This window comes from Beta vulgaris, chromosome 8 (assembly GCF_026745355.1).
Source record: "Beta vulgaris subsp. vulgaris cultivar EL10 chromosome 8, EL10.2, whole genome shotgun sequence".
In the NCBI taxonomy this organism is placed as follows: domain Eukaryota; kingdom Viridiplantae; phylum Streptophyta; class Magnoliopsida; order Caryophyllales; family Amaranthaceae; genus Beta; species Beta vulgaris.
The window spans coordinates 2,393,138-2,415,112 of NC_079209.1; the positions used below are offsets into that span (position 1 = coordinate 2,393,138).

General features: G+C 35.2%; 2 protein-coding genes across 3 annotated transcripts; one reads left to right on the plus strand and one right to left on the minus strand.

Annotated features, from left to right (window-relative positions):
• Positions 1–3,207: 3,207 nt before the first annotated feature.
• On the minus strand, positions 3,208–8,762 carry LOC104900600 (WUSCHEL-related homeobox 9). Of its 2 annotated transcripts, none has more exons than XM_010688065.3 (5): positions 8,518–8,762; positions 8,000–8,273; positions 6,875–7,828; positions 5,581–5,870; positions 3,208–3,585 (listed from the first exon to the last, which is right to left on the minus strand). In XM_010688065.3, exons 2-5 carry the CDS (start codon positions 8,154–8,156, stop codon positions 3,562–3,564), a joined length of 1,425 nt encoding a protein of 474 aa, XP_010686367.2. In that variant the 5' UTR covers positions 8,157–8,273; positions 8,518–8,762; the 3' UTR covers positions 3,208–3,561. The 2 variants fall into 2 exon arrangements, with proteins under 2 accessions (XP_010686367.2, XP_010686368.2); XM_010688066.3 differs by having other exon boundaries at positions 3,208–3,504; positions 8,518–8,760.
• A 4,349-nt stretch (positions 8,763–13,111) lies between these two features.
• LOC125492942 (uncharacterized) lies at positions 13,112–21,486 on the plus strand. Its single transcript, XM_048635696.1, has 2 exons — positions 13,112–13,165; positions 20,857–21,486. The coding sequence occupies exons 1-2, from the start codon at positions 13,112–13,114 to the stop codon at positions 21,484–21,486; spliced, it is 684 nt and encodes a 227-aa protein (XP_048491653.1).
• The last annotated feature ends 489 nt before the right edge of the window (positions 21,487–21,975 follow it).

Below are 21,975 nucleotides of genomic sequence, written 5' to 3' on the forward strand. Positions count from 1 at the left end.
CACCCTCCCTACCTGCCCACCGGAAAACCACCCTCCCCCAAACTCGCCCACCGGCCATCCACCACAACACCTCCACCACCGGTCAAAAACAACCACCACCCGAAAAACTCAAAAACAACCACCACCACCCGAAAAACTCAAAAACAACCTCCTCCAACATCACTTTCTCTCTCCTCTTTTCCTCTTCTTCTTCTAACAACAACAACAACAACAACAATGGCGAAAAACAATGGCGAAAAAACTCGAAACTCGGGTCATTAGATAAAATCCGGAAGAATTTATCGGAGTTTCGCCGTCTATCGTCGGTTTCTATGCCGGAATCTCCTCCTACTTTTCAGCGAAATGTCGGAAACCCTAACCCTAACATTGTCGGGCAGAATTTGGTTATGCCGTTTGATAAAATCAGAGATAGCTTGCGCAATTTGAATGCGAGAGTAGGTGAGAAACAATTTGAATGCGAGAGTAGGTGAGAAAGGGAAGAGTGTGAATGAGCATATGTCGTTGAATACTTACAGGCAGAATCTTAAATTGCGGCCGACAATGGAGGAACAACAACAACAACGTCGTGGTGGTGGTGTTGTTGGTGGTGGTCATATGGTGATGGAGGATCGGTTGAGAATTTGCCGGCGAATGTGTTTGGGAGGGAGATGAAGGAGAAGGAGGGGAAGAAAGGGAAAGAAGGCGGTGGCAAGGTCGAGGTGGTAGTGGTGGCGTTGGGTCGCATCTGGTGTCGAGCTGGTGGTAGTGTCGGGTTAGTAGTGACGGTGGTGGTCTCAGAGAGGAGAGAGAAGGGTGGTGGCTAAGAGAGAGGGGTGGGTTGAGTTGAGGAGAGAGAGAGATGGGTGGTGGCTATGAGAAAGGGTGGGTTGAGTTGAGGAGAGAGAGATGGGTGGGAATCATTAGTTTTAGGTTAGGATTAATCAGATTATTAGATGTAGATTAAAGAACATAACACAAGTTAGTAAGGGTAAAATGGTAAAATTAGAAGGCAAAAGTTACTAAATAAGGAAAAAAATAACAATGTCCCATCTATTTTGAAACACCCCAAAATAGACAATGTCCCATCTATTTTGAAACGGAGGAAGTATACAAAATAACATTACATTATTTTTGCGATTTAATATTTTTTTCAAAATAAAAACTATATAACAACCTAAATATTTGGCATCATCAAAAGTCAAAACATAGAATACAACTGATTGGGCTCTTAAATAAACGTTCTCCGCATTTCTATGTTGTCTAGCTATATACTTTCTCCGTTTCTTTTTACTCGCTACACTTCTCGTTTCACGGACTCCTAGGCAATTTTTGGAGAAGAGAGAGGTAGAGAGTAAAAAGAAAAGGGACCCATATGGAAGGATAGAGATAGAGATAGTTTATTGCCCAAAAAAGAAGTGTAGCAAGTAATGTGAAACTTTCCATAATGGAAAGTGTAGCGAGTAAAAAGAAACGAGGAAGTATAATTTGTGTTGCTGAAAGAAACAAGGAAGTATATATCTCGATCACTTCAAACGTGTTTACACTTTACACTAGCCTTGATCTCACCACGCTCTGCAAATATGAGGCCGATACTGGAAAGTATACCGCAAATTCTCACCCTCGTTCATTCTTCACAGCAACATCATAGATGACAATATGACATAAGCTGGTGACAGAAAAAATTTAATTAAAAAGAGGCCCAAACTATAACCACCAGCCTTTCCAAAAAAGTGTAACGTACAAAAAAAGCAAGGAAACGTATATGTAGCCCTAAAATACTGGCATGCATCAAGAAAAAGTGATATCACCATCTCCGTTTAAATTGAATGTTTGACGATTCGCAGAAATCAGACATGACATAGCATTATGTACATCATAGCTCATCCTTGCACAAATAACAGTAATATACTTCCTTTTCGTGTCAAACTATACATATTGACTAAAATTTAAAATTAACGTATCGCATTTGAATTGTTTATAAGTTAACATAATTATTAATTAAGCATAGTTACTGATAAAAGTGTGCCTTTTGAAAATTAAACTTTTTTTAAAGAGAAGTTTCATTAATTGAAAGCCAAATGGCATCTACAATAGTTATTAGAGAAAAACAAGATACAATTAAACAAGGTTAAATTAAATTCGTCTTCGAAAAAATTCGCCTTTTGAAAATTAACTAGTTGCAGTAATTTAAAAACTAAAGAAGTACTCTATTCTTTAGCTTTTATAATGTTTATTAACTTCTTTTGACATACTCTCTTAATTTCTTTATGTTTATCACACTTTTACTTTTGTGGTCGACATTATTGTAAATAATCACCGATATAAGAAAAAAAAATATAGTCGTATATAATTTTACTAGGTTTTATCTTGATATGTTCTTTCAAAATATCAAGCTTTTAGAATTTTCATAATTAGAGGAATTATTCCATATGTATAACCTAATTATTAGCTTTGTCTTCGTATGAAACATTCATGATGAATATTATGCATTAGAGACTATACCGACAATATTGGGAAAAATAAAAAAGAGTGCAATATGTTATACCATACTTTTGAATAACATGCATAATGACATATACTTCAACAATAATAACATTGACTATAAATCTGAAAATCATTTTCTCATTTATTTTATGTCTAGTTAATTTTTTATAAAAAAAATGGTGGTTTTTAGGTTGTTACACCAAAAATTATAATGTAACAGCTACACTAAAAAATTTGTGTTATGAAAAATAAGTTGGTACATGCTATGAATTTTTTTATTCGATTAACAAAGAGTGCAATTTAACTTTATAGAGTAAGAAAGATATCTTGTTTTAAGATATAGTGGGCTTCTCGGATATCAAAGCATAAAAATTAAGACTAAACCTAATCGGAAGGCCAGTCTAAAACATCTATACTAATATATTAAAAGGCGTGCGTAAATCAGGAACGGTGCCACGTGACGCTCTCCCTAGAGAGTTTTAGTTCATGTAATCCATGTACAATGAAAAAAATTAGAAATTGCATAGTATAAGTTTTGATCCTGTGACCTCAAGCTTATGTACTAAAGTTTTAACCACTAGACCAAGTTGTATTTAGTGATATCACATCAAAGTACAATATTAATAAATGAAAATTTTCTTACCCGGGGCATAGCCCGGGGTTATTGTCAAAAATAAGTGACATGAAAAAGAAAATTGTAAACCATTATGGGACAAAGCAAGGAAGGACTTCATTGCAGGATAATTTGTCTTAACAGCTAAATGAATCACTTATTAAAGGCCATTTTTTAACACTTCGAACAACAATATTACCAGAATAAGAGGACGTTCATATGTACTGGTCCACAAACACTTATGTTTTTGGAGGGTGGGGGGAGGAAACACACATACAGTTTAATATCCCAAATTACATAGAAAACTAGATAATGAAGATGAAAACTAAAAATTTAGAGCTTATAAATTTGTATGTGGCTTGAATTTCCTTCCATCTTTAGAGTATTATCATAAACCGTCGCAGATAGGAACTTCTAGTCTTCTAAATCTGCACAATGCGAGAAGGAAAATATTGTTCTCAAATAAATGGTCGCATCAAAGCTAGCTATGTCCAATTCATTGTATTCCACTGCAAATGAAAATGGCAATAACAACAAGCGTAAATTAAGTATGCTTGTTGTATAACTTGTATGAATTTTTCAATCATAAAACTATCCAAAACATGACGAATGTGCATGTTGGAAACTATAGGTATACTTACACAAAAATGGACAATAATAAAAAAAAATGACGACAATTAGGAAGACAAGTTTAAAAGGGAACTTTTCACAACGTACCAAAAGAATTTTATACCTCGCCTCATTTTCTTATGTAACATTTCACTGCTTAGTAGATTGTTCTCAATATATACCCACAAGTTTTATACCCACAAGTTTTATACCCAAGATGCAAGGTCCGAACAAAAATGGACAATAATAAAAAAAATGACGACAATTAGGAAGACAAGTTTAAAAGGAACTTTTCACAACGTACCAAAAGAATTTTATACCTCACCTCATTACTTATGTAACATTTCACTGCTTAGTAGATTGTTCTCAATATATACCCACAAGTTTTATACCCAAGATGCAAGGTCCGAAACAAAAGGATCTCAGACACATGAGCAGAGTGAGCAATCGTTCAGGGGCCCTCACTTTTAAAGGCCCCACCTATATTATATTTTCTTACTTTTTAAGTTCTTTGAGTTTAGATGGAAAATACATTTATTAATCCAATATTTTTGTTTCTAATCTATATACTTTTTTTTTCATATCTCATTGCTTATTCTAGTTTTATCCTTGGTATATCTTTACTATATATTAGTGTAAATCTAAGTTTTCTCCTTGCTAAAAATAAAAATAACATTGAAGTATTTAAAAATGTTAATTCATTTTCAACCATTTTTAATAATAAATAAATAAATTAGTTATTACTATACAAGATTAGAGATTCGTTCTATATCCCTGTAGAATCTATGTTTAATGCATGGCATAGGTCCCCTAAATTGTCTAAGACGTCCCTGACTGCGAATATATATGAACAATTCCAATCCACTTAACAATTTATACTAACAAGAATATATATGAACATTTATACTATATATAGACATATCTGGCTTTTCTAATCGTTTTGCTTATTTTTGACATATTGCCTACTATAATAATTAAAATAGTTTCTAGGGGAGTGCTATATTCACCTTGTTTTGATTAATCTATATCAAAATAAGTAATTTTGGGTAAATTCATATACGTAGAGTTATTTCTAATAATTTTTAATAATATAAACTGTTAACAAAATTCAATAGATTCAGATAAGTTCAATTAAAGTTAATATAAGTTCAAAGTAACTTAATTTAATTGGGAGACTCACATCAACAACATACCCCATCTAATAGCTCAAGCACATAAAATACATAAAGGACAATGAATAGATTCGTGAAATTACTACAGTAATTATGATGGTCTCACTGCAAACAGCATTTCATCTTCCAATAATGTGGTTATGGGGTGAATTGTATGTGTCCTATGTTTATGTTACTATAGCATAATTATATAAATGTTCATCATAACTCTGTACAACCATAACTATGTACTTGTAACACCACAACATTTCTCAATTCATGTATCTAATTAAGTCATAGTTACTATTATTACTTCACTTAGGAATTTCTCTATTCATGCATCTCATCATGACACATATAGTTACTACTTTGGTCTATTGCTAATTTGCTATAGTTAGGCTCTGTTTGGCAACACATTTAAGTCACCTTAAATGAGTGGGTGCTAAAAGTTTAAGTCACCTAAAATAAATAGTCGTGTTTGTGATAAAAGCTTAAATAAAAATTCAAGCTAAAAAATTGACTGAAATTGAGTTGCTATCAAATATAGCATCTCAATTTAAGGTGATGAAAAATTTTCAGCTACCTTATCCGATAGCTCATTTCAGCTACCTTATCAGTTTCAGCTCTATTTCAGCTTATGTTCCCAAACATAACCTTAGTGTAATGTTGCTCTTTCATCATTATTAGCAAATTAAACTAGCAACTATAGATTTCATGATTTTATGAATTTCATGAATATAATACCTGATGGTAAGGGTATCCCGGAGCAAGGAGATCAGAGGCGGTATCGAGTTTATCAAGCAATGGCGAGGCGGCGACACTACCAACAAGGTAGTAAGACGCACCATGCTGAAGGGGGTGTAGTGTAACACCCCATTCATTGGTTAAAACGGGTTGACCTGAACTCGAGTTAATCAACACTGCATACTCCCCAAACTCCTCCTTAACATTGAAAGGTCCCACCGGAATCTCGAACGCCATTCCGTTAATAAACACCGTTGATTTAGCTGCAAGTCCACCTGACCCACCTACACCTGCAAACATACAAACATTATTATTTCACCCTTAATTTGAAGAAATTCAGAACAACAGTCAATCAAGAAAACTGGCCATGCACACGTCCGGGGTTAAAGGGAGGGTGGTTCAGTCTGCTGATTTCAGTTGAGAAAAGACAAAGTTAGTCCCTTCTTCATACAAATATGACAATGTTGTCCTTAGTTTTCATAGGTGTGTAAGTTTCAGTACAACTTATATGTTACATTACATCAATCATATGATCTTGTCATATCCATTATTCCAAAAGTCTATCAAACTTAATTGGTTACATATATAATTATGAAATGATTGATGTACCTAACCAATAGTAACATGTCAGAAAAAAATATTTTTTCCCCATCAAATTTTTAATTAAACAAGAAAATTTATTAGTCCAATATGTCTTGTAAATTTAATTCATTTACTTCCTACTATCCATAGCTAGATCATGCAAGTATTCGCGACAATTAAGAGATTTTTTTTTTATAATTGCGCCAAAAGTTAAGAGATAATTGTTTCGTCCTACATTTCAAATTATATTTACTAAAACGATATGTGACAAATATATTTAGAACTTTTTTATAAGAAATATATATATTGAAATTGACGGAGTACTCTATATCTATATTTAAAATCGAATGATAGTGAAGAGTATATAATTAGTATCTTAAAAACAATATAAGTGACTTGAGAATAATATATTACTTGATTAAGTGGATATAACCTAAGATAACAAATAATGAATTTGGAACGAAAAGTCCCTTTCCAAGTACAAGTACCAATGACTAGTGCTCATTTTCTTGTTACTTTTTCACATAATTAAATCTAACTATAGCTTTTGACCTAAGTTCAAGCACTCATATAATGATAACGTTTATTTGTTTCAACTTCTTTATAAGGAATTCATGTAAAAAGTGAACTTAAGAGATGAAACAAAAGCATAAAACATAAAGCAACATTTTAAAAAAAGATGCAATTAAATGTAAAACTTGACATTATTTACCTAGCATTTGACCAAAGTTACTAGGAATGGCGCTTGTAGTGGGTGTAGGAACAATTGTTGAAGATGAAGTCATAGTATTTTGAGGATTAGACACTAAAAAACTCATCTCTTGTTGAATCTTAAACTTCTCCACCTTTGAATGATCATGACTTCCACCACCACCACCAAACATATCTCCAAGCAACAACGATGAGAAACCGCCCGCCGTCTGATCAGAATCCGGCGACACATGAATGGTAGCCGAATTAGTATTAATAAGTTGGTTATGATGATCATCATCATGGTGAGATGAAGTACCAAAGCATAACCCTTGGCTAAAATTACCCACCATATTTACACCACTACTTTGTTGCAATGGGAAATACAAAGGTTGATCTTGAGGAACAAACTCATGAGTTGTAGTACTAGTAGTAGTAGAATGATGGTGAAGTGGAGTAACAAGTTGTTGAAAGTAAGAGTTACATTGGTTAACTGAAGTTGGTGAATTCCCAAATTGATCAACAACCACATTATTATTATTGTTATTGTTATTGTTACTATTATTGTTATTGTTACTACTACTAGTATTGCTACTAATGCTACCATATGATGAACCTCCTCCTGACCTACAAGGCGGCACCTTTCGAGGCGACGCCTTGTCGGAGGAAGAGGAAGAAGAAGAAGCCGGCATTGGCGGTGGTGGACTATGATGGTTTGTGGTGGTGGCGGCGGTGGCGGTGATTTTTGCTTGAAGAGTGCGCTGCTTATGCTTACTCCTAGATTTCCGATTTTGGAACCAATAGAACACATTAGCATCTCCTACTTGACCATACTCTTGGAGCTGAGCTCGGATCCTCCTAATCTCATCTCTTGGCGGATTCACCATACCCGAGTTGAATATCGCCTCTAGGATCCGAATTTGTTCCGGTTTCGGGTTCCACCTCGGCTTCGGCTCCGGGCTTCTCTCTTCACATCCTAAAACACAACCAACAAAAAATGAAACCCTAGAGAATTAAAACCATAATATATATTATAGAAAAAAAAAATGAACTAGTCTTATTAAAAAACTTATACTTCCTCATTTCTGATATAAATGAAACGCTTCTTTCTTTTATTTATTTTAGAACGGAGGAAGTATATATATACCTGACGAAAACGGAGAATTAGTAGAAGAAGAACGAGCGCAAGAATTGGAAAGGAGAGAAGATTGATGATGGTTGGTGTCATGATGTTGTGACCATTGTTGGTTATTACAAGGTTTAGACTTGAACATGCTAGGCCAGTGACGGTTAGATGAAGCCATATCTTATGATTTTGAGATGAAAAGCTGATTAAGAGAAATGATAACACAATTGTTGTTTGTTCTTCTTGTTGTTGTTGGTGTTGCTAGGTTTTCAACATCAATCTCTTTATATAGTACCTTCAATAATGATACAAAAATGTTAAAGAAACAAATAAAATTAAAACCTAAAACAGAAACCGCCTGTAAAATGATAAACAAGTAAGATTAAATAAAATGAAAAGTTGGGATAGAAGAGGAAGCCCATGCTTTTCATTAATAAAATTTTAACAGACAAAATATATAGAAGATGAAAATTAAGAATTATTATTAATAAAGAAAAAAAAAGAAGATGAAATTAAAGAAGATGAAGAAATAAGAATACCTTATATTAAAGAGAGAAAAAGAGGAGTGAAACACAAAACAGTAGAGTGTAGGAGTTTCTGTTGAGATTGTCTCTTAGTAATTTGATGTTTTCTATGGAAAATTTAATGAAACATGAAAAATCTCTTTCTATCTCTAACTTTTGTGGGATTATTCTAATGAGAAGAAGTTGTTGCAGGAATAAATAGGGGAGGTGGGGGTGGAGGGTTTGATTGGAAAGTTGTGAAAGGAGAGAAATTTATTGCAATTTGTAAAGGAAAGATTAAATTTAGGTTTATAGTTTTTTTTAAGAGAAAAAAAGAAAGTTGGGAGTTTAAAGCCTTTTGGATTGACTCGAGGGTGGAAAGCCAAGAGAAAGATTAAATTCTTCAAAAGGTGGCAGTTATAATTCTTCTAAGTTTTTCTTTTGTTTCTTTAAAAATAAGTAACTCATTTATTATTATTACAACCAAACGAATAAAAAGAAAATAAAAGATGGACTCTTCACACTAGTAGAAATTAAATTACGTATGGATGACTCATAATTTTAGGTATCAAGAAATTGGAGTGAAGTACTAGATTAATTAGATTTTCTTACTTGTTAAGATTAAAGACTTTTTGAGTTTTCAAAATTAGTTCATTGAATGATTAACCAATACTTAGCTTACTCATAGAGATCGAGTACTTACTACTTTTGACTCAAATGTGAAAGAAGATAAAATTGTAGTTTGTCCATAATTAGGGAGCATGCATGATTTTTATAAAAAAAAAAATTGTCAAAGTTTGACTTCCAGAATAGTAGATGGCTTATTATTCCCTCCATAATCTTATTTTTAAAATTTGCTTAGCTTTTTTTAAAAGTCAAATTTTACGAAATTCGATCATATTTACGTTTTAATAAATTCATAATTATGTGAGATTTTGATATTAGCGTTCATATTGCTTAATATTTGCGCTTTTAACTTCTTATATGTAGCTTTTGAAGTTGTTGTATATATATAATATGTCATCATCTATTATAATTTAAAATAAGTATTATAATTTAAGCCAATTAAAAATCTGAAAGAGTATGTTATAGGAGTAAAGAATAAAACAATACATATAGTCAAAGTAAAAAGTATTGACCTAGATTGTCACTAACATATTTGTTAAAATATTATACTGGTAAGGTTTTAAATATAAATTTGCCATTTACATTTATCCTTTTATTATGATATACAAAAGGATTGAAAATAAGTATTTTAGATATGCTTGTTTTGATGTCTTGATTAGAACAGAGGTTCAAAATCAAACAAGGCTAACCACATCTTAGACAGTTAGACCTCTAGTAATCTAATAATTATTTTAATGTGTAAATGAGCGACTAAGCGTAATGATATAGACGTAATTCGATCCCATGTCTCAGGTACCAGCCCACAAGACTTTACCAACTAAGCTATATGGCATCCGTTGTGATCTAGTAATATATTATACTAGTTTTTATATGCACGCGATGCGTGCGAAGATACGTAGAAAATTAATTTCTTTTAGGAGATGAAGAAAATTAAATTAATTATTAATTATTTCTAATAAATTAAGAATATTTGAATTATTGATGGTTTTCTTTTTGTAATATTTTTTATTTTTTAAATTAATTAGGTAATTTTATTTTTTATTTTTTCATTAAAGTAAGTAGTTAGAATAGGGATGTTATGAGGGTAAAATGGGATTTCTAATATTTTGGTGTCCTACCCCACTTCCCATATATAATAGAGATTGTATATATACTTAAGGAAAACAACTCTAATTTCCTATCTACCTATTTAGCACATCAAAAGAGAATGAGGAAAGAAACTAGAGGCACATATGTGGGAAAAAAGCGACAAAGCCATAAATTAAGGTTAAACGTTCATTAAATAGGAGAAAAAATAAATTTAAAAAGAAAAGAATTGAGGTAACATACAAATATCGAAAAAGTTATTTCAGTTCAATTTTATGACAAGAAATATGTACAATCACGTGACTAGATTAAGAAGCAAGAAATTTAAATTTTCTACCACAACAAATATATGACTACTTATCCATTAAAGATCTATGACCTATAGTTGATAGGGTAATAATCTTCAAAATTACTCCATTCAATGCACGTTGAAGTTGGAAATAGAAAATAAGTTGATTTTTTTATGTTATTTTAGGTAATTAAGAATGTAAATAAATCCACCTATACACTTATGTAATGATTTCTCTATATGTTTTATCATGATCAACTTCTGTAGTTCGCTTCCAATCGATCAATAGAAGATATTTCGGACAATTATCCAACGATGAATAAGTTCATTGTATGAGTATATGACTTTTATATCGTATATCAATTATATCAAGAAGTGTAATAGAATACATGTTTACTCTAATTACATACAATTTGAATTATGTAGGGGAAAATATTTAGGTGACCTTTAGTATATAACTTTATTGTGTCTCTTGAATTAGGCTTTCATAATGCCTGAGAAGCAGGAGACGCCTTTGAGATCAGAATTCAGACACTCTAGTATGCTTAAAATCAGAGAAATAGGGACATATGGATAGTACAATAGCCAAACAAAATATGAAAACCAGACCTACACAAAAAGGTGTTTGAGCCTCCAATAGCAAAGCATATATTTGCTGCCTGCAAAGAAACTAACGATAGAGCATGTCATCTTAGTGTCTAGTCAATCGGTCTCTTGTGTATACAACTTGGATTGCTTTATTTATTTCGAACCTACAGTCATGATCTTTCACAATTGCTTCCTCTGGATAACAAATTAGAGAATCTTAAAATTAACATTATTTAGTCTGTTGCTTACCTACAATATTCTAGTCAAAGTTGACTATATTTAGTTATTACTATATATTACTCTCTTCGTCCCAAAATATAGTTTTCATTTTCTTTTTTTACAGTAATTTATGCAAGTAGAATCTAAGAGGGATAGTTAAAAAAAATTGTTTATTTAAATAAATGTTGTATGGAAAAAGATGATTTTAGGAGAGAGAATGGAGAATAACTGGTGAAAGAGCATTAATTATAACATTTTGGTTGAATAAACAAAGGATAAAAAATAATTCAAGAAGAAAATAAATGATGGGACAAGAATTTTCTAGACAAACTACGAAAAAATGTGGAACTAAATATGAAAATGAGAATTATATTTTGGGACACCCAAAATGTAAATGGGACTATATTTTGGAACGAAGGGAGTAAAAAAATATAATTGTATGAGAGTTTGTTTTTATTTGTCTCAATGGGTATTTTTAGAAAATCAACTTTAATTTGTATTGTTATTACTAATACCTACTTAAAAATATTAACCGTAAAAGATAATTAGATATGTTTGTTCTAATCTAAATATGCCTAGCATAATCAACCATAATTTAAAAAATTCTAAGCACAACTGAAACTTGGCATTACTTGGCAATATAGATAGCTGGAAAAAGATATTGAATATATGAGTCCTTGGCAAGACCAAGTTGTTCAGATAAATTCTAATAAGTTTAGATAAATTAAAACAAGTAAAAATAAGTTGAATGGAACAGACCTTATATATTATTAAGCTAAAAATGTTGACATTATTTTTTCCTATTAGCATCCACATGTTAATTGATTATACAATATATTCCTAGTTAAACTTTTTTTCCCCTTTTAGTGATAATGTACCCTTATTGAACAAGTTATTTACAATAAAGAAGAATCAAATAATTTTTCGATTAAAAATTAGCATTACTTCATCATGATCAATATGAATCAATTAATATGTAAACTCATAAATATGAATCAAATTGTATGTAAAATAACAAGTTTGAATCAAATTGTATATGTAAAATAATAAGTGTGAATCAAATTATATAATACTCACCCACAATTCAAGCCTTCCTTCAAAATAATCATATATAAATAGGGAGATATATTTATGAATATAATTTTGGAAGATTACTTTTGGAACTTCCCTCTTACTTCTTTCATACATTAAAAATATATCAATGATGAAAGACTAACGGTTATTTAGCCATAAGATGCCTTGTGGGGACATGGAATAATATATTAACAACACCCAGGGCTTTGATCGGGTATAAGAACGCCTTTTATGACCGTTTTGGGGCCATCCTGTGGTTGCACCACAAAATAATAAATGGGAGATTTAGTGGCACTCTGGGGCAATACAAAGGGTGCGAAGCAACCGAGATGCATTATAAGTCGGGCCTGGAGGAGCCCTAAGACAGTCGATATTGAAAGATATAAGTCACATTTTTGGACGTCCCCGGGATCAGTCCACCGGATTTCGTAAGATGCCTCATGGTAACCTGGGAGGTTATATTAAGGAGCCTTAGGGTTTGGACGGGCATAAGAGCGGGTTTTATGACCGTTTTCGGGCCATTCTTTGGTTGCAACAAAAAATCATAAAATGAGTGGTTTAGGGGCATTTTGGGGCAATGAAAAGGGTGCGAAGCATCATCGATGCATTATACGACGTGTCGCACCCCATAGGAAGGTTTTCGGCAAAAAATTGGTTGGGCTCGAAGGAGCCCTAAAAAGGTCGAAATTGAAGACTATAATTCACGCTTTTGGACGTACCCGGAGTCCGTGCACCGAATTCCGTAAGATGCCTGGTGGGGACATGGGAGGATACAATGCAGACCGCAACGACTTTGGACAGGTATACGAACACCTTTACGACTGTTTCGAGGCCATTCCGTGTCTACACCATAAAATCATAAATGAGTCGTTTGATGGCATTCTGGAGAAATGCAGATGGTGCGAAGCACCCTGGATGTATTATAAGACGTGTCGCTCCCCATGAAAAGGTTTTCGGCAAAAAAACTCACCGAACCAGAGGAACCCTACAATGGTCGAAACCAAAGGCTATAAATCATGCTTTTGGACGTCTCCCGGGTCCGTGCACCAAATTTTGTGGCATGCCTTGTGGGGGCATGAAATGATATATTAAGGACACCTAGGGATTTGATCGGGAATAAGAACGACTTTTATGACCGTTTCGGGGCCATTTCATGACTGCACCACAAAATAATAAATGGGAGGTCTAGTGGCAGTCTGAGGCAATACAAAAAGTGAGAAGCACTCGGGGTGCATTATAAGTCGTATCGGCCAACATAGAATGATTTTCGGCAAAAAATATGATCGGGCCTGAAAGAGACTTAAAACGGTCGAAATTGAAGGTTATCTAGTCACGCTTTTGGACGCCCCCGGGGTCTGTGCACCGAATTCCATAAGATGACACATGAGAACATGGGATGGTATATTAAGGACCGCCATGGGCCCATGGCTTTGGACGGGCTAAAAAACGTCTTTACGACCGTTTCGGGGACATTTCGTGGTTGCACCACAAAATCATACATGAGTCGTTAGGTGGCATTCTGGGGCAATAAATATGGCGTGAAGCACTCTGGATGCATTATAAGACGTGTCGCACCCCATAGGAAGGTTTTTAGAAAAAAAAAAATTGACCGGGCCCGCCGCATGAGCCCTAAAATGGTCGAAATTGAATGTTATAAGTCATGCTTTTTGACGTCGTCGGGGTTCGTGCACCGAATTCCGTAAGATGCCTTGTGGGGACATGGAATGATATATTAAGGACCGCCATGGCTTTGGACGGGCTAAAAAACGTTTTTACGACCGTTTCGGGGACATATTGTGGTTGCATCGCAAAATCATAAATGAGTCGTTTGGTGGCATTTTGGTGCAATAAAGATGGCGCGAAGCAGCCTGGATGCATTATAAGACATGTCGCACCCCATAGAAAGGTTTTTAGCAAAAAAATTGACCGGGCCCGCAGGAGGCCTAAAAAGGTCGAAATTGAGACCTATAAGTCATGCTTTTGGACGTCCTCGAGGTCCGTGCACCGAATTCTGTAAGATGCCTCATGGGGACATGGAATGATATATTAAGAACCACTTTTACGACCGTTTCGGGACCTTTCCCATATGTATATATATATATATATATATATATATATATATATATAAGGAAAATAAAAATGCCTTTGAAACCATTTTTCATATAGTTTTTTCACCAATTACTGCCGAGTTTTCACAAAATCACCAGGTACTCTCGCAGATTTTGAAATTAACCTAGTACCCCTGAATTTTAGGAAAATACATCAAAATGCCCTTAATAACTAACAACGGATAACACTCTTAGTCATTAACCCTAATTTTTGATTTAAAACTCAAATTAACCCCTAACCCTAACTCCTAATCCTAACCCTAACTCTAAGCCTTCCCCTAACTCCTAACCACCAGTCCACCACCACCTCCCCCACACCCGAATCCCCTCCCCCGCATCCCCCACCACCGCAATACCCACCCCCGCATCCCCCACCACCGCAATACCCACCCCCGCATCACCCCTTCTCGCAACACCCCATGCAACCTCTCGAAACTGAAGCCTAATCACGCTTTTGGACGCCTCCGGGTCCGTGAACCAAATTATGTGGCATGCCTCGTGGGGACATGAAATGATATATTAAGGACACCCAAGGCTTTGATCGGGGATAAGAACGGCTTTTACGACCGTTTTGGGGCCATTCCGTGGTTGCACTATAAAATAATAAATAGGAGGTTTAGTCCCACTCTAGGGAAATACAAAGGGTACGAAGCACTCGGGATGCATTATAAGTCTTGCCTCCCCATACAGAATGAGTTTTGGCAAAAAAATATGATCGGGCTGGAAGAGTCCTAAAACGGTCGAAATTGAAGGTTATAAGTCACGCTTTTGGACATCTCCGAGGTCCGTGCACCGAATTCCGTAAGATAACTCGTGAGGGCATAGGAGGGTATATTAAGGACCGCCATGGCTTTAGACAGGCTAAAAAACGTATTTACAACCGTTTCGGGGACATTTCATGGTTGCACCACAAAATCATAAATGAGTCGTTTGGTGGCATTCTGGGGCAATAAAGATGGCGTGAAGCACCCTGGATGCCCTATAAGACGTGTCGCACTCTATAGGAAGGTTTACAGCAAAAAATTGATCGGGCCCGCAAGAGCCCTGAAAAGGTCGAAATTGAAGGCTATAAGTCACGCTTTTGGACGTCCCCAGGGTCCTTGCACCGAGTTCTGTAAGATGCCTCGTGGGGACATGGAATGATATATTCAGGACTCCCAGGGCTTTCATCGGGCATAAGATCGAACTGGTTTTACGACCGTTTCAGGATCTTTCCCATATATATATATTTCTGGGATTAATATTATACTAAGGACATAGATTAATCTCGTCTTATTTAGAGCTGATCGACTCCATCCCGGCCCGATTTTTGGGCGGGTTTGGGCAGAATTTTCGGCCCGGGGTCGGTCCCGGCTCGATTTTTTTTTGCTTTGGGTAAGCCAAAAATGACTTCTCAGTCTATTTTTTTGGCTCGGTCCGATTTTGGGCCGAAATAGCGGGCTTTGGGCACAAAAAATTGGTCCGAAATTTGGCCCGGCCCGACTAACATGCATTTTTCTCAGGCGAGTCCTGGCCATGATCACCTCTAATCCTAGTCTAGTCTCCTCAACTGCCCTCCTAACAACGCACAATCATCAAAACCACCCTTCCCACCACCCTTCAGCCAATATCCAAAGTCCACCAATGTCGCTGCCACAACCACCACCAACAAACATAAAAAAGAACTCTTCATTCATCCACCACTGTCCACCAATCTTATCTCTCTCCACCACAACCACCACCAACTCACACCGGAAACTTCAATCTCCTCTGCTTGTTCAGCTCTAGTTTACATATGTTAAAAGAATCAATATTTGTAGTGGTGGTGGTGGTGGTGTTACTATTACTAGTTTCCAACATAGATCTCTCTTCAAATCAGTGATATTACTAGTTATCGAAAACTTTTCTCTCCTCTGCTTGTTCATTCTAAGTGTTTATTCTATGTGTTCACATCTAATTAAGTTGTACATTCTCTATTAATTTTAGTCTCAAACTTTTTTTCCTTAGTTTTCTTGCTCCGTGTACCCTTTTTCTATGTTTCACTTAGTTAGATATGGAGGAAGTATATATATTAAAAAAAGGAAAATAAAAATGCCTTTGAAACCATTTTTCATATAGTTTTTTCACCAATTACCCCCGAGTTTTCACAAAATTCACCAGGTACCCTCGCACTTTTGAAAATTAACCTAGTACCCCCTAATTTTATGAAAATATATCAAAATGCCCTTAATGACTAACAACGGTTAATACTGTTATTCATTAACCTTGCTTAATTTTTTATTTTAAACCCAAATCAGCCCCTAACCCTAACTCCTAATCCTAACTCTAACCCTGCCCCTAACTCCTAACCACCAGTCCATCACCACCTCCCCTCACCCCGACCCCCTTCCCCCGCACCCCTCCTCCCCCGCACCCCCCTTCTCGCAATACCCCATTTAGCCTCTCACCCCATTCGAATTTCCGTAGCCCCCACCCCCTTCAATGTCAGCATCCCCCTCCCTGCACCCCCTTGATTTTCGCGAAAACCAATTTCTTCCACCTGAATGTATAACCAGTTGGGAATTTTAGCATGGACAATGACAACTCTATTTTCCCTGAATTCAAGGTTACGCATCCCAACTTTTGATATTTGAGAGCAAGGTTACCTGATGAATTTTTAGAAAACTCGGGAGTATTTAGTTAAAAAAAAATGTTCTCAATATCATTGCAAACTTTTGAGTAGTTTTCTCATGGATTAACTTTTTAGTCAATGACAATTCCACATTATGAAGACTATAGGTGTAAGATAACTTGTAATCCATATATCTTCATTTGAAGTCGTCAGAAGAATCAGTATGGTGCAGAAGAAAAGTATGAGTTTGAGCTTGAGTTTTTGGTACGAATTAGACGAAAGCAAAAGCAAATTACATAACAACAGGCAACAGAGTGAATGAGTGCGTAAGAGCAAAACCAACATAAATTAATTGACATCAATCCAAATGTTGTGCACGTACTCCCTCGTTTATTGCATTTTAAAGGAGGGCCCACTACTTAACTTCCCCATTCCTGCCTTTTTAATGCTACTTTTGCTTTCACTTTTTATTTTTCCTTTCTTTTGTTCTCTCTCTTATTTACGGTGGCAATAAAAGTAAAAACCTAGTAGTCAAAATAGTTACCCGATTAATATCCCTCTACGTCAATAGTACACAATTTACATTTATGTTTACTTTTACCTTTTTTCATGTCTTCTTTTCTCATTGACCTTTTTCAAGTATCTTAGCTTTTCTGTTCCTACCAAATTGTCTCCAACAAGAATGGTATATCTCGATTTAATTGTATACCATCCTTAACTACTAATTCAATCTCTGATTTTTTTTCTTATCTTCGAGCATAAGCTAGCTATTACTTTATAGCTATAAGCATTGTTAAGGGGACAAAAGAAAGTTATTCTTAGATCTTTGCATCATCGTTCAATAGTTTTATAAGCAATGCTTGAGTAGGTCAACATTTACAATATGTTGTATGATGTATGATGGATATATTAAACTCCTTCAACTCTTTGAAACACACAACGGAGAAGATTAAGGATTGACATAGCCAAAAGTACTATTAAGGTGCAATCACCAAGATCAATTACAAGTACAATTTGAACCTAAAGGAAAAGTTTGGCTTGGGATTTGACTGAGAATGCCCTTACGATGTTCAAGTTAGTGAAAACTACGACTTAGAACAAGTTAGAAAGTATTGTATTGGAGTGTGAAAGTAGTGAGAGAAGGTTAGACTTGTTAGAATTAGTTACGTGTAATTATTCACATCTAGAAGATTGTTATCATGTGACCCTTGTGATTGTTGTAGTTTTCCTAACAAATTAAGTCGTATCATCTTATCAACTACGTACTATCTCCAATTTTTTAAGCAAAAGTGGAATATAATAGTTCCACCTTTGCTTCTTCTGCCCAAAACAATCCAACCTTTTGAAAATTTGTAAATAATCCCACATTGACCCTCATATTCTCAAAACAAGCATTTTTACCTCCAACTTGTTTAACAAGTTATTTTTTTTCCTTTAATCTATCTCTTCCCACTCTCTATTCCCATCCCCCACCCCTCCCCCACCCCTCCACTTGCAGTCCTGCAACCCCTGCTCCCGATCCCCCTCCCTTAGCTTGTAGACCAGCTACTCTCGATTCCCCTTCTTTGAACCCTGATCCCCTTCCCTCACCACCGCACGCCAGCCTCATTGTCGCCGCGCCACCCTAATCGACATTGGGTTTTGGGTGGAATGTGCGGGATTTTAGTGGCTGGGGTTATTATGGTGGGTTTTCAAGTGAGTAGGACGGGTCTTGGTTGGTTTGAGTGAGGTTTCGAGGTGAGGATGTGGGTTGTGGTAGGGTAGTGGTCAGGGGTGGGTTGGCGGGAGTTAGTCGTGGTGGAAGTGGAGGTTTGGTGGTGATATGGTGATTGTTATGGAGGTAAGGGTGGTGAGGTGAGAGAATCAGAAAAATATGGAGACAAGGATGAGGGAAGACCAATCAAAAAGTGACACGTGGCAAGTCACCTTCTAAAACAAGTTACCAATTTCACAAACCGTTAAAAGACTCATTGTGAGAGGATGGGGTATAAAGGTGGGATGGTTTCCAGATTTTGAAAAGGTGGGATGGTTTTGAGCAGAATTGGCAAAGGTGGGATTATTAGTTTTCATTTTTTCCATTTTTTAATAAGTGTCACGTTTTCCTTTTAGGAACACAATAAGTGACACATAGCTCAGAGTAAAAAAAAATACTTCTCATGTTTTACATCTTTGTCATTATTTAATTATTTTATGTTTTTATTTTATCCAATACTCATATTTGATTGGTCAAATAAGTGGTCTCAAGTTTTTTTCTCTAAGCTCCTTGGTATTCCCCCACTTTCTCTATGTGTCACTTATTAAAAAAAACCGATGAAGTATATACCAACTAAATTTTTGGTCAAGAACAATGCATATGTAAATTATGGACAATCTGATCAAAAGCGAGGCCATATATACATGGTTGTTTAATTATAATTCAGATACTATAAGGGATGACTGTAATTGCCAAATAACTTTTACTAATTGATAAAATTCCCCTCCACTATTTCTCATAAAAGAAAATAAGTTCTGTCTGACTTAGATATCGAAGATTTATGAGATGAAATGAAAGATATCCTTTTGTTACCTTGGGGTAAGGAAGACAAAGTTGTTAGACAAATTAGCAAGAAACTAAGTTATATGTCATTAGTTTAAGTACTGTAGTGAATTTGGGTAATATGTGAATTCAGTTTGAATAGAGTTAAAGTCAGTTTAAAATAGTGCAGTTTTAATCAATTTCAGTTTGAATCAATTAATTTAATTCAGTTAAATATTCAATTCAGTTAAGTTGATTGATCAACTTTTCAGTTTTTCACAGTAATTTTCAGTTACAGTTTGTTTCGGTTCAGTTGCACTTCATTTTGATTTTTCCTTTACCGCTTATTTCAGTTTCATTTCAACAATTTTCAGTTAATTTCAGTTATAGTTACTACCATTTCAGTTTAACTCAGTTCAAATTTCAGTTTATTCAGTTCAACTATCAGTTCATTAACCAAACTGACATCTCTACATGCATCTATATAATCTAATGGATTTAGTGAAAAATGTGACTGTGAATCGAAGGAAAGTTGAAGAGGAATTTTTGTTTAGCAACATTAAAATGAAGTAAAAGTGAGGAGAATTTTAATAAGCAAATGCATAATATGTAAAGTGGGAAAAGCTTTGGAAAATGAAAGATTAATTTGGCTTAATAATTAGCATCATTTTTCATGGGGAGCTCATTATCACCCTCTAAATCCTCAAGTTCACTTTTCACGGGTTGTCAAGGCACCCTGCGGGCGCGGGCAGCTTCCTGAGCCTCTTTGACCCACCTTGGCCGCGGGCGCGGGTAATGAGAGCTTCCAATGCTGCGGGCTATGCTGCCATTTGAGACTCACCACAAGCTAGGTTGCTTTGTCTCGTTGCCTAACTTGATATATGCTAGCTCAATCCGCGACGTTGGGACGACATACATACGCACACCTTCAACGCAATGCCACAACGTCTTACGTCTATGCTAGTCTATATGCTCTTCCGTCAAGGCGTCAACCATCTCCACACCCCATTACCCAACATCACATTCAAACTATAACAAGTGCCAAACTCACCTTTTAAATGATCTATAGAGCAAGTAGGTAAAGATCCGGCGAAATTGCCATTGATAAAATTACACAAATTGAATTATGTGATCTGAATCCATATCCGATCCAATTTAGATCTAAATTGAAATGGACTCAATCTAAATCAACTCAGCTTGAAATAAAGTATTATCATGTCATGTATGATATTTCAGAATTAAACTCATTTTCAATGATGAGAGTGTTTCTTTCTCTCAGGCTAGTTTTACCGTTAACTCCTATGTTAAGAAGTGGGATAAAGCTAATTGTTCGAATGTAGTTATTCGTTCCTCTAGCTTTTTGCATAACAAAATCAATAACCTGCCTCCATGTTCTGGTAAAAATCTTATTTGGGGCCCTCCTAATGAGGATGTTGTTAAGTTAAATTTTGATGGTTCTAAATTGGATAATGGGCAAGCTTCTTATGGCTTCATTCTTAGGAACGCCCTCGGTGAGATTTTAACGGCAAGTGCCAAATCCTTGGGAGATCATCCTTCAATTCTAATAGTTGAAGCTATGGGGTTGGTTAAAGGCATTAAAGGAGCTATTTCTCTCCATATTAAGAAGATTATTATTATTGAAGGAGATAATATCACTGTTATTAACTCTATAAAGGCTAATGCTAATCCTCTGTGGTCCATTGCTAACATTATTGTTGATGCACATACTCTTCTGGAGCAGTTTGATCAAGTGTATTTCCATCATTGTTATCGGAAGGCCAATCGAGCAGTGGATTTTATGGCACACAACGGTCACTTCTATTCGGATGTGTTATTTTGGTCTCCGCCTTATTGTATTGATTTTTTCCTTCTCATCCGCAAGGATGTTTTAGGTTGGCTCTCTGGATAAGGAGGGTAACTTAAGGTTTTTTTCTCCCCATCAAAAAAAAATACTAACCTACGTTTCTAACTAAGTGTAACAATTTGATTTTAAGCTTGCCAACGCACAATTTTGACCATCAATGTATCTAGTTATGTCTTTGTAAAAGTTATAAAAAAATTAATATTATGAAAAAATTTATTAAAATGAACCCAACAACATTTATATGCTCGTTTTTGTAATATATATTAGTAAAAAAAATACGGTCCGGGTGAGGTGTGTGAATAGTGCAAAAGTTAATGTGTTACACTTAAAAAGAAACAGATATAGTATTTATTTATTAATACCAATCAATTGACAATAAACTTGACGCTGGCTCAATAAGGAATGATTGAATCAACTCGACTAATTGAATCAACTCGACTAAGTCCACAAAATTTTGGACTGAGTGAAACTAAACTGAAATTAACTGAATTGTAGAGAGAAACCGAACTAAACCGAATCACAATGAACTGGACT